This window comes from Pimephales promelas, chromosome 22 (assembly GCF_988280905.1).
Source record: "Pimephales promelas chromosome 22, fPimPro1.hap1.1, whole genome shotgun sequence".
NCBI classification, from domain to species: Eukaryota; Metazoa; Chordata; class Actinopteri; order Cypriniformes; family Leuciscidae; genus Pimephales; species Pimephales promelas.
In genome coordinates this window covers 24,001,782-24,014,083 of record NC_142790.1, presented here as the reverse complement: position 1 = coordinate 24,014,083, position 12,302 = coordinate 24,001,782, and the positions used below count along the sequence as shown (strand labels likewise).

General features: G+C 35.3%; 2 protein-coding genes across 7 annotated transcripts in view; one reads left to right on the top strand and one right to left on the bottom strand.

Moving 5' to 3' along the window:
- Positions 1-157: 157 nt before the first annotated feature.
- Positions 158-11,317, bottom strand: frrs1b (ferric chelate reductase 1b). 3 transcript variants are annotated; one of them, XM_039670422.2, is made up of 17 exons: positions 8,624-8,819; positions 8,494-8,529; positions 7,203-7,398; positions 6,953-7,104; positions 6,699-6,793; positions 6,124-6,271; positions 5,832-6,014; positions 5,452-5,550; positions 4,713-4,863; positions 4,195-4,308; positions 3,531-3,646; positions 3,366-3,452; positions 2,659-2,756; positions 1,815-1,873; positions 1,186-1,329; positions 923-1,023; positions 158-835 (listed from the first exon to the last, which is right to left on the bottom strand). In XM_039670422.2, the coding sequence occupies exons 1-17, from the start codon at positions 8,627-8,629 to the stop codon at positions 743-745; spliced, it is 1,878 nt and encodes a 625-aa protein (XP_039526356.2). In that variant the 5' UTR covers positions 8,630-8,819; the 3' UTR covers positions 158-742. The 3 variants fall into 3 exon arrangements, with proteins under 3 accessions (XP_039526356.2, XP_039526357.2, XP_039526355.2); XM_039670423.2 differs by lacking the exons at positions 8,494-8,529; positions 8,624-8,819 and adding an exon at positions 11,181-11,317; XM_039670421.2 differs by lacking the exon at positions 8,494-8,529 and having other exon boundaries at positions 8,624-8,810.
- Positions 8,896-12,302, top strand: part of aglb (amylo-alpha-1,6-glucosidase and 4-alpha-glucanotransferase b) — a 23,733-nt gene continuing 20,326 nt past the window's right edge. Inside the window, exons 1-4 of one of the 4 annotated variants that reach the window (XM_089125656.1) lie at positions 8,896-9,031; positions 10,166-10,272; positions 11,230-11,440; positions 11,521-11,690. In XM_089125656.1, the coding sequence (XP_088981782.1) occupies positions 10,191-10,272; positions 11,230-11,440; positions 11,521-11,690 (463 nt within the window). In that variant the 5' untranslated portion in view covers positions 8,896-9,031; positions 10,166-10,190. Of the gene's footprint in view, positions 9,032-9,341; positions 9,567-10,165; positions 10,273-11,229; positions 11,441-11,520; positions 11,691-12,302 lie in introns of those variants that run through there. The other 3 variants (XM_089125657.1, XM_039670420.2, XM_089125658.1) reach the window with 3 other exon arrangements.

The window sequence follows — 12,302 nt, the reverse complement described above, 5'->3', positions numbered from 1 at the left end:
AAATAAATGGCATGGTATTCAGAAATAACTCAAAAGATAATTTTATAAAGAGCGCAGCAGCACAGGAACCCCTGTTCTTAAACAGCTGAAATAATTGCAAAGAGATGCATCAATACAATATATATGCACAAATTCTAGAAGATAAAGCCAGTAACAGTTTAATTTAAAAAAGCTTTATTTAAAAGGCAATAGATCTGTCACTGATTGTCGTGTGTGCAAAAACCATCAATACATGGTCTATTTCATCCAAACTACATTCAGTCTTTGTACAGAACGGACACAATCTTTTTGAATGCGGTTGTGAATGTTTACATCTCAGGCAACAGGTCTTTAAATCCACTATTCACTTTCAGAAATCCTCATCCTCATTTCATATTTACTTGATCTGCAAACAAGTTCAATAATGGTTTCTCCAAATAACACACAAACGTAATATGTTTTTCATATTCGATCTTAAAAAAGCAGATGATCAGGAGACATTTAAATAAAAGATATAATATACACAATTTGTTCTTAACAAAAAATAAATTTATAGGTAAACCATAACATTTAAAATAAAAATAAATTACAAAAACGTCTCACAACTAAATTGATTTATACCTCAGCAGTAAAGAAATTTAATTTCAAGTTAGACAAAATCATTTTAAATAATCAGCGAAAAGTTGGTCATTAGTTAGTATTACTCCATATTTCTTTGGCTTGTTGAATGGGCACATGGGCACAATTAGAGAAAGTCCCAGTGTCATACTGAACTGATGGTCCAAAGGAGAATAGTCAGACATCCCAGATTTCCACAGAGATAAACAGCCAAAACTATGTTTTTAAAACACGATTCCTAGAAAAAGAAACAAAAATGCAGTGGATATAACCTTAATGAAATGCATATGTTTGTCATGAGGAAACCAATACAAACTCAACTCACCATGCTAGAGGTCTGATCCTCATCAGGAACAAACATAATCTCCTCTTTGTCGTCAGAATTAATATGTTCAGTGTAGATTTTGACGTTTTTAAAATATTTACCTGAAAAGCACACGTAGACAAACTGAAGTCGATTAGCATTGTCACTAATGCAGTATAAAAAAACATTTTACAATTTAATGGATTCATACAGCACACATGATTTCCAGGAGAGACTCTAAGAAAACACTGAGAAAGCAAACTGAGGAATCCAAGTACACTGACCTATTGGTAAAAAACCCCTTCGATGGACTTCCAGAACCAAATCTGCCAGCACAAACCAGATCACAATGAACGACAGGACCACTGTGGACCATGGGGCCGGCAGGAGCAGAGCTTGCTGATGGATCCCGAGGAAGACGGTGACAACTAAATCAGGAAACACACACAGCTCATTTACATTTATATTCATTTAGCTGACACTTTTGTCCAAAGTGACTTACAATTGCTATATATGTCAGAGGTCGCACGCCTCTGGAGCAACTAGGGGTTAAGTGTCTTGCTCAGGGACACATTGGTGTCTCACAGTGGATTCGAACCTGGGTCACTCACACCAAATGCATGTGTCTTATCCACTGCGGCACCACCACCCCACACCCGTTAAGACACTCTGAACTAATATTATGCATCATAACATGACTAGCCTCCATTCAACTACAATACAACATATTATACAGTATACTACATGCAATCAGTTATGATAATAAAATCTAGACAATTTTATTATGACAAAACGGTTCACTGTGCAATTTTACTGAGCTTACAAAGCCACTTTCTGTTTTTACAAACTTGTTTTTTCTATAGATCGGAGTCACATAATTACCCATTCAAGACTATTCAGTGTTGTATCTTACCAGCTAGGATTTGAACTATTGTTCCTGTTCCAAAATGCATCCAGTTGAAGATGTATCTCCTGAGAGCAGGTTTCACAGAAAAAAACATTTCAATCACAATTAATATTAAAACTATTCACAATTCACAAGCTATCTAATCTATTTAAACATTTTCTAAATTGGGAATGTCCCTGACATACAGTACAACTCAGAAGACAAGTTAACTGGAATTGCACACTATCATACTATATTTATATATATATATATATATATATATATATATATATATATATATATATAAATGTAATGCAGTATGCATTTTTTATTGCAGTATTTTTACAGTATGCATAATGTGTTTAACATTTTTATAAAATATCATAGTTCCTGATAGACAATTCAGAATCGTGTTATATTGTTCAGAATAGTATATTGTACACTGCCTTTCAAAACATTGCTTTCTTCTGCTCACCAAGGCTGCATTTATTTAATCAAAAATAAAGTAAAAAAAATATATATATTTTGAAATATTAATTCATAACTGTTTTCTTTTTTTTCTATTTTAAGATATTTCAAAATATACTGTGTATGAATAGAAAACCCAGATGACCCACTATATTTGCCAGTGTGTGTGCAGCACACAATCCGACCATATCGTGAGAGACTCTTTATCTCACATGCAATGTGCATGTTTTTTTGCCAACTCTACTTTAAAAAAATACTTTGCAGAGCACAGTATAAATTGCAGTATAAATGGCCTGCATAAATGTAGTATAAATGCATAAATGTAGCCAGTATATGCTAATAGTTCATAGTAAACATTTCTTTTCTATCTGTATTATGCAGTGCTCCTGTTTCCAGGATTTACCTGGGGGCATCTGGCGCTGGTCTGAAAAGCGCCATGACAGGTTGGATGACAGCGAGTGCCATGACGACACAGCCCAAATAGGGGTGTATGCCTGCCCGCTGTGGACAATAGATTACAGATTAGAACTGACCGTATTATTAATGAAGCTAATGTTGTCAACAAACTTCATGAAGAAATTAGTAATGAGAGGGAACAGACAAAGTCGAAGTCTGCCAAAGTACATGTTTGATTGGTATTATTTTGTGTGGGGGCGGGATGGACAACTGGAGAAGGGCGCCCTCAGCTGGTCATACACAGGAAATGACAGAAGCGGTGACAGATACTTGGCAAGAAGGATGTCACAGATGCCTCTGGTGAGTCACAAATGTGTCCCTCATGCCCAGCCTTACGGATAGATACACGTGTCAGCTTGAGGCTCAAATAAGCCAGCACTTGCAGAATGAATAAGACACTCGATCAACACTGTGCTTGATTAATCCCTGAAGAAAAGTGGGTATGAGCCAAAAAAATCGGTCACAGCTGATGAACACGGGACATTTATTGGCTCTTTTTTTTAATCTGAGCAGACAGCATGTGGGATCTGACACATTGACAGCACTGTTGAAACAGTCAGAGGTGTGTGATAAAGGGGGCGAAAATATGACACACTGTTAAAGCATGAGTCTTACTCATAGGAAGACGTCTGTGTGTGTGTGTGTGTGTGTTACCTTGCTCCAGCCTCCTCTGTATATAAAAGGCAAAACAAAGCCAACCAAGGTGAGCAGAACTGTGAGGGTCATCAGCATTCGGTGTAACTGTGGAAACAGAAAGCCTTGGAGATGATGCCCATTTGAAAATGTTCTGAATCCACATTTTAGCAAACAAGCTCTTACCTGAAACCAGACCTTCTGCCCCAAAATATTCCTTTCAGGCCAATCGGGTTTGAAATATCGTGCCATGATTACACCAGCACTGACTGTCGACATCCAGGCGATTAGCATAAAAGCCCCTACAGATACAAACAGATAATGAGTTTTAGATCAGTCAACAGAAACCACATTATCTTTAAAATTTTAAGATTTTTGTAAATGTTGCCACAACTACACAATTATTATGGTATTTTGGGGGTTTGCTAGGTCCCCAAGAGCCCAATACAGTGTTATTTTAGCATTATGTTCTACTACAGTACTTAATAATGTTTATATATATATAAATATGTAATGTATTAGTAATTTAGTTATGGGCTTTTGTCATTTTTACAAGTTTTTGTGTTTTTTTATATTACATTGCTTTAATTTATTTTATTTTCATTTCAGTTAATTTTAGAACTTTTGTTTATTATTTCAATTAGTTGCCAATCATTTTCTATCAGACGGAGTAAGAAATTAGAAATTTATCGGAGATTGAAATTTAATCTGACATCACTTACGTTTTTTTTTTTTAAGTTAAATATTTTCTTCTAATATTTCTATTTTATTTAATTTCAGCTTTATTTCAATTAAAAATTCTGTAATGATTCAAACAAACAATATGCCCAGTTTTGTTATTTAACATTACCATGATATTTGATGAGCAAGGGCGATCGAGAACCAGTTAGATCCTCAGGAGGTCCCGTTATGACGGTCTGATAGGTCGAAATCAGAGGTTGGTGGTCATGTCGATGAGTTCGCCCTGGAGAGAGAGAAAACAGAGTATTTGACACTTTCGACCACAGAAAATTTTTTGGTAACACTTTACAATAAGGTTCATTAGTTAAAATTAGTTAATGTATTAACTAACATGCACTAACCATGAGCAATTTGTTACTGCATTTGTTCATCTTTGTTAATGTTAGTTCATGAAAACAGCTGTTCATTGTTTGTTCATGTTAGTTCACGGTGCATTAACTAATGTTAACAAGATTTTAATCAAGTATTAGTAAATGTTGAAAATAAGATTAACAAAGATTAACAAATGCTGTATATGTGCTATTCATTATTAGTTCATATTAACTAATGTAGTTAACTAATGTTAACTAACGAACCTTATTGTAAAGTGTTACCAATTTTTTTTTTTTTTTAAACCCAATGTCTTACCATCTTCAGCTCGACCATGTGCCATGAAGAGGTAGTACATCTGGTCCAGGATGAACCGATTCCCATTGTCAGGCTGGAGATGAATGTCTCTGCGGAAGCTACACTGAATCACTCCGTCTGATAGTCTCCAAGCTGTGTCTTTCAGAATGTTCTAGGAATGACAAGAGATTAAATTCTCTTTACATATTTTAGTATGTTTTTAAAGTAATCATTTAAAAACAAAAATCAAATTCCTGTTATCATTTATTCACATATTCAATGTCATATTCAATGAACAATTCGCAATTATTTTATGGAATATTTCAGTATTTATTATAAACTATTTATGCATGCACATCATTATGTTTTTATTTTATGCAGCAATAGCAGTCCGCAACCAACCAATCAATTCTCGATGGAAAAAAAATCAAGTCCCACCCTTATTTTTTCTTGTTCTAGAAGCTGTTTCAATCAAATATAACTGCATTAGTCAAGCCTCCATTTCCAGCTCAAAGATGATTAAAAGAATTAGCAACAGACGCTTGGGATGGTAAGCATTTTAAGGACAAAAACCTGACAAATGTCTGACAACATGACAAACATTTGAACAATATTTAGAGGTGTGGAAAACGTGAATGAATAATTGAAACCAGGCCGTCTCTGCTGTGCACTGTTTTCCTAATAAATCATTGCCGTCAGATTATTTCTCACTTAAACCTGTTTGTTAGACATTTTCACTGTTTAATCAATGCAAGTATACCTCTGAAGAGATTTCTGGGTGAGTCCGTCCAAAAACAAATGCAGCCTTGATGTCAACTCTGTCTGTGTCTTTGATACACAGATAGACATCATCGTTCCCCTGAAATTTACAACACATTTGTTATTATCTATTCTAAGACATGCTAGTCAATGAAAGGCATAATGATAATAATATTTTATTTTAGGGTCAATGATATCCAATTATCACTATTATATCAATGATATACTATTATAATATATTGCTTTCATAAATATTTGTAATTAAAGTTTTACAATTTTTGTCATTTATTTTTCTTGAAAAATATGCTTATATATTGTATTGCTTGAATTAAACTAAAAAAAAATGAAAAACATAATATCAAAAGTGTCTGTCTATATTACCATCCATTTGTCCAGTGATAAGGCAAAGGACACATAACCATCTGCAGGTCCACTGAGCTCAAACATCACGCCATTACCCTCTACCCTAAAGGACAGGAAGTGACACGCCGTGTCATTTTGTGGGTCACAGCCCTGAGGATCTCTCAGACAGGACTTCCTGGTTCCACAGCCCTCTGAGGTAAACTAAAGAGAAGAAGAGAATATAATTATTATTCATTAGATTTATTTACATATTCCAACGATTCTGAGCTTCATGACAGTGTGTAAACTATCACTCCAGTGATTGACTCACTGAGCGTGACAGTCTTGAGGAAGCTGTGGTTTTGGCACCAGTAGAACCTCCAAAGGTAGTTTGTGGTGGAGGAACGACACCACTTTGGGACACCACTGGACCTGCAATCTTCACCCAATATTCCTTATAGCCTTGGGCAACTGTTAACCTGAGAGAAAAAAAGAAAGGAAAAACAACCTACATTAAAGTCACCATGAAATCCAGATTGACGATTCTTATTTTTTTATGCAATATTACAGTATCTATAAATTGTTATACATTCTTTTTTTCAAATCATGTGCCCTTGTAATATTTTAATCAAAATAACTTCCCCTCCCTTTTCTCTGATGATGTGTTTACAGGCGTGAGGGCGGGACAACCTGATTCACGAGATCGAATAATAGCACAACCATCCAATCAATTCCCAATGGACAAAATCAAGTCCCACCTTACATTTTTTCTTGTTCCGAGAAGCCGTTTTGACTTGGACGAACATCACAACAGGGAAGAAAAGACTATCACAACTTCTGTTACATGCCAACTTTAAGTTTCTAAGTTACTAGAAGGTGGATAAAAAAGAGCATTTGAATACTTACATAAACTGCACACTGGAAGGAGAGTCAGGTGGTGCTACCCAGATCACCTGGACCTCTGTCTTATGGGACTCGCTGGTATGACTCACAGCAGAGTTCTGTGAATATTGAAAAATATCGTAGGTTCAATGAATTATATTCATTTGAGAGAAACAAAGTACTGTAATTTCTTAAGGATTTGATCTTTTGAGTTTAATAAATAACAAATAATAGTAAGAATTTTTTTTTTTATTTTGTTCTCAATAAATGTCACTGACCACTTTATTGTCACACTGAAGAAGCTGAGAAATGTCAGAATTTATTAACTTAAATGATCCGACTATTTCTCTGAGATTCCCAGCATTCCTTGCTTCTATGAGGAAACCTTTGAAGTACCGTTTGGTCCCTGAATACCCCATTGATAATGTCACTGTGAATATGAAAAACAGATTATATTGTACTTTTTTGTCAGAGCAAGATTTGAAAAATTTGAACATTTTGACAAGTGTACCAAGACAGCATTCATACCTTTGATTTCATCTCCAGGGCTGAATTGGGATTTGTCTGCTGTGATGGTGAATGGTGGATCTTTGAGGCTGGGATCATAGCCATGACCGGGTGTCATGTCCCCACAAGCCACTTCAACCTTTCCATTACTGTAGCAAATGACTGTCTCTAAACATAATGGAAGGAGCAGCAATACAATCCTCATCTTTGTGAGAACCTGAAATAAATGGATAATTACTGTGAAACCCAAACTTTACAACGATAATTTGACAAGCAATCCAATTGTAGCTGAAACAGGTGGGCAGAAACATGGATCATGTTCTAAAAAGATGATAATATCAATATGCATCTCGGGGAAAAAAACATGATAAAACCATGGTACTTTGACATACAGAAACATATATAGTACTTAGGAATAGTTCACCTAAAAATGACTAGTTGCTTATCATCATACATATTACTAGCATATTGGCTGTTTATTAGTACTTAAAAAGCATATTAATGACTAATTCTACATCTCTTAATCCTACCCAATATCTAAACTTAACAACTAGCACACCTTACTAACTATTAACTAGCTATAATTAGAAGTTTATTGACATAAAATTTAATAGTGAGAATCGGACACTAACCTAAAGTGTGACTGAATTTCTTTCTTCTGCCAGGCACAAAAGACAACATTTTGAAGAATGTCGGAAACCAGTCAGTTGATGGGCCCAGTCGACTTCCAAATTATTATTATTTTTTACCATATTATGAAAGTCAATGGGGTCCATCAACTGTTTAGTTATACTCATATTCTCTAAAATATCTTCTTTTGTGTTCAGCAGAAGAATAAATAAACTTGAGGGTGAATTAATGATGACAGAATTTTCATTTTGGGGTGAACTATCCCTTTAACTTCTAGTATGATTCAATGGGACAAATACATCCAGTCAGTTGTGCAGTGCATTACAAACGTTTTTGAAAAAATGCCTGCTTGTCTAATCAGTTTTTGCTGAGAAACCTGGAAAAAAAGATAAAGAGGACTGTGACTTTAAGTTAACTGATACCAAACAGCACTAAAAAGACTACAGCGTTTCAACACACATGGACACTGATCTGTAAAAACGTGTGTGTGACTTATGTGTGTGTTAGAAGTGTGAATGTGATATGAGCCAGGTTAAGGTCAGATTTCTATCTCTTCCTTCAGGCTAATGACATAATGATAGATAGATAAGACTAAAAGCGTTAGTAAAAGCAAAGTGGGGAAATTCGACCTCTTCCATAACAACTAGGGTCAGATTTACACAAATATAGCAGCCACATTCACCTTTACACCGCAGCAACTTCCTAGTTGGCAAGACGTCTGCGCGCATGTGTATGAAGAATATAAGCAGTCAAATAGACAGACAAGCACAATAAACTGCTGACGGAACGACAAAATAAGTTCATATGCTTACCTCCATTCATCTAAAATAAATTCCCATCACACTATCACGTCACGTAAAAAAAAAACAAAAACACAACTTTACGTGAGGCGGATGTGCACGCGCACTAAGGTATGGGCGGTCTTTTTGCTAGGAATCGTTTCATTGGTTGGTTGAATGCCGTGCTCAAAAATGAACTTTTGGCGTTTATATGAGCATATACAAACGCTTAGTACAGCCGTAGCTGGTTTAACCATGTATGGTTACGTATTTATGGCTTATATCTCAAATGTCAATGGAGATATTGTATTGAATTTTTACTTCCGGCACCGGCTGTGGGCGGGACTGTGATCCTCTGTACATGTGTGGGTGAGGCTTAATGAATGACAAACGATCGAAAGATGTGTTCCCATTCCCAAGCCAGGAGCGGTTTTTTTAAAGGTCTGACTCGGAACATCTTTTTTTTTTCCTGAACGCAAACCAAGTAAAGTTATTAGTAATTCGAATTTGGTAAAACCACACAAACAAGAGCTCAACTTCTGTAATGCTGAATATCAGCATGGCCGTGATTACCTGTGGCATTGGGCCTGCCGCCTGGGCTCAGGAAATCCAAGTCGTCCTAATATTTAGGCTGTTGTCAGCTCGTGCTTGTGTGATATTACTGACATTGACTATAATAATACATTTTAATAAATAATTTACTATAACATATACATTACTAATACAAAATTATTATTATTATTATTGGAGGATAACTATACAATAGTTCATCGAATTTTATCACACCTGTCTTGCATGAACAACGCATGTTCTAGGCTTTGACTGGTGTAACCAGTGAGATGTAACTGAAGGTACTGGCTATATTTAGGGTCACTGAAAGGTCATGTCATCTCAGATGCATGACCTTATTAGATGCAAAAGGTCTGCTTGACTACACCGGGTGACACTCCAGTGAGGAGTCTGGCGGATGTTGCTGGTATTTAAACTTTTATTAGTTCATTTCAATTATGGCTCCTCAAAATATTTGCTTAATGCATGAAATGCATGCTACTATTAAATGGGAAAAATAAAAGGCCATGTGTCAAGATAAGTAATATTTTTTTGTTTGTTTTAATAGTTCTCTGAGCGTATCTTGCATATAAATACATTATATGCTGAATTTAATGTTAATGAAATGTTAAATCTTTTAATCTTTTATTCATTTTATGCTATGCATGTCTGTATTTATGTAAAAAAATGTAAAAGTACAGTATATAGTTTATCTATCTATCTATCTATCTATCTATCTATCTATCTATCTATCTATCTATCTATCTATCTATCTATCTATCTATCTATCTATCTATCTATCTATCTATCTATCTATCTATCTGTCTATCTATCTGTCTGTCTGTCTGTCTGTCCATGACATCGTGTCCATATGATGTTTCAGGTTAGGTCAGTAGGTCAGATTTTTGAATTCAAGCTTTGTTGAGAAACTGTCAAGCATTTATTGCAACAGATTGTTCACATGTTGATCGTTGTTATCGTATCACACACTTGCAAATTCAGAGGTTACCTCTGCTGTGTTTAAAGGGCATCCTAAAAAAGCACCACCAACATGTTCCGTGGCCAACAGACCCGAGTGCTTCTCCTGAACGACATGGAGAGACTGGAACGCACTCTATTTCGCTTGGAGCAAGGTAGGTCATCTTCTCAAAAATTGTTCATTGCAAATGCAAATATTTTCATTTACGTCGTCATCAGTTATGCTGTCATGATATTTATTTTATTCTTTTATATTTTTTTTTTATATCATTTATAATTTTTAATGCTGTTATTGATGGATGTTCTGTCCCATTTTTTTTGTCTTATTTTATTACTCTCTGCAACTCAAGACTTTGGAACCCAAGGAGCTTTGGATATATTTATGAGTTACTCGTGGTGCATGAACACCTAATATCACGTTCAAAAAGCTATCCGCTATATATAGCGGAGGAATGTGCTGGTGTTCTGTCCTGTTTGCTGTGGTGCTCATATATTTTGCAGTATAGATAATGTAAATATAGTTTACTATTGTATGCAACAGTCAGGTTGTTGCTAATTACAAAATAGAATACTACTAATAGAATCAACTGCTTACTACATGCTGCAAAGCAGTATTTTTATGCAACCATACACCATCCTTTTTGAGCTATGGGTTCTCTATGAAATTTCTTATGGGTTTGTGAAATAGCTTAAATATATTTTTATGAGTAAAATAAAATCTTTTGTTTTTAAAAACACAAATGTTATACAGCAAGTCTTTTCAAAACAATTTAATGAAATCACCATTTTTAATGAATATGGATTAAAACAGGTCTTTTCAGATCAAATTTAGCAATCTTCCAAAGGATTATATAAACTGTTTTTTTCCCAATTAATTAGATTTCACAAGCATGCTGTTTTGTGATAGAAAAATCGCAATATCACCCTTAAATAAAAATGTAAGATTAAAGATTAGACAATTTTTATTATTTATACTGTTGTATAAATCAGTAGTTAGTCAATGTTAATTGTAGATTGTAGATCAAATATTCCAAATATAATTTATTTTAAAATATATACTTACAGGGTTATTGGATGTGCAACTTCCGTGACTCACATTTAATTTCACTTAGGCTTTGAGCTTCAGTTCCGCCTGGGCCCGACCCTGCAGGGCAAGAGTGTGCATGTTCACACCAACTACCCAGCACATGGCAAGAAGTTCGTTGGCTCCAGCTTCCGTCAGCTGGAGTGGGTGAACCCCAGTGGCAGAGAGGATGACTCAGACAAGTACTGCAAACTGGACCTGGAGATAGCAGGGACTTATCAGTATTACTTTGGGTGTGGGTGAGTGAGAATTCTTGGAATTGTGGCAGTTTCTAATTGTTGCCATAAAAAAGGAAGATGTTACCATATTGTGTATACAGGAATGAGGAACGACTCGGACGTGGCCACATTGTTGTGGATCCAGTGTTGCGCGTCGGCCATGAAAGGAAGATCCTGCCTCTGGATTCCATTACAGTTCAGACTTACCTGGCAAAATGTCTGGGCCCTCTGGATGAATGGCTAGACAGACTAAGAGTGGCCAAGGAAACTGGTATGAATCATTTATCAGTGTCTACTTAAACTCATTTATGAGTTTGGTATTGCTGTAGTACTTGTGACTCCAGCAAAAGAACATCATAAGCCCCCTCATACAGAAAAACATGTGCTAATGTGTATAAAAAGGATATTTTTGCTCCCCATTGATTGCAGCAATATGTGGGTTATTGCACTTTACCAGAATCATCAAAAAGTAGGGGTGTAACAATACTCTCCTTATGTCACGATACGATACTGAACTCATGATACAATATGATTGCGATACTCCAAGACATATTGTGAAAGATTAACAAAAGAATAGTAAAATTTGGTATTACATTTGGGGAGTAATGGTGATGGACAATGGTGACACCAGAATTAAAAATATTCATGATTCTAAAACTGAATTATTTTAGGCGAAGATACTTGCACTCTGTCGCTGACTAGATATATTTAAACACTTTTTACTGGTAACGTAAGACATTTGGCATGATCAGGACCCACAAATATTCCCCCATTGCAATATTATACATTATATTCAGCATACATAGTAGTTTAATGTAGTACTGAGTACTGACACTAAAACTATGTAAACTAGATTTTTTTTCTCACGCAGTAACTTTTATTT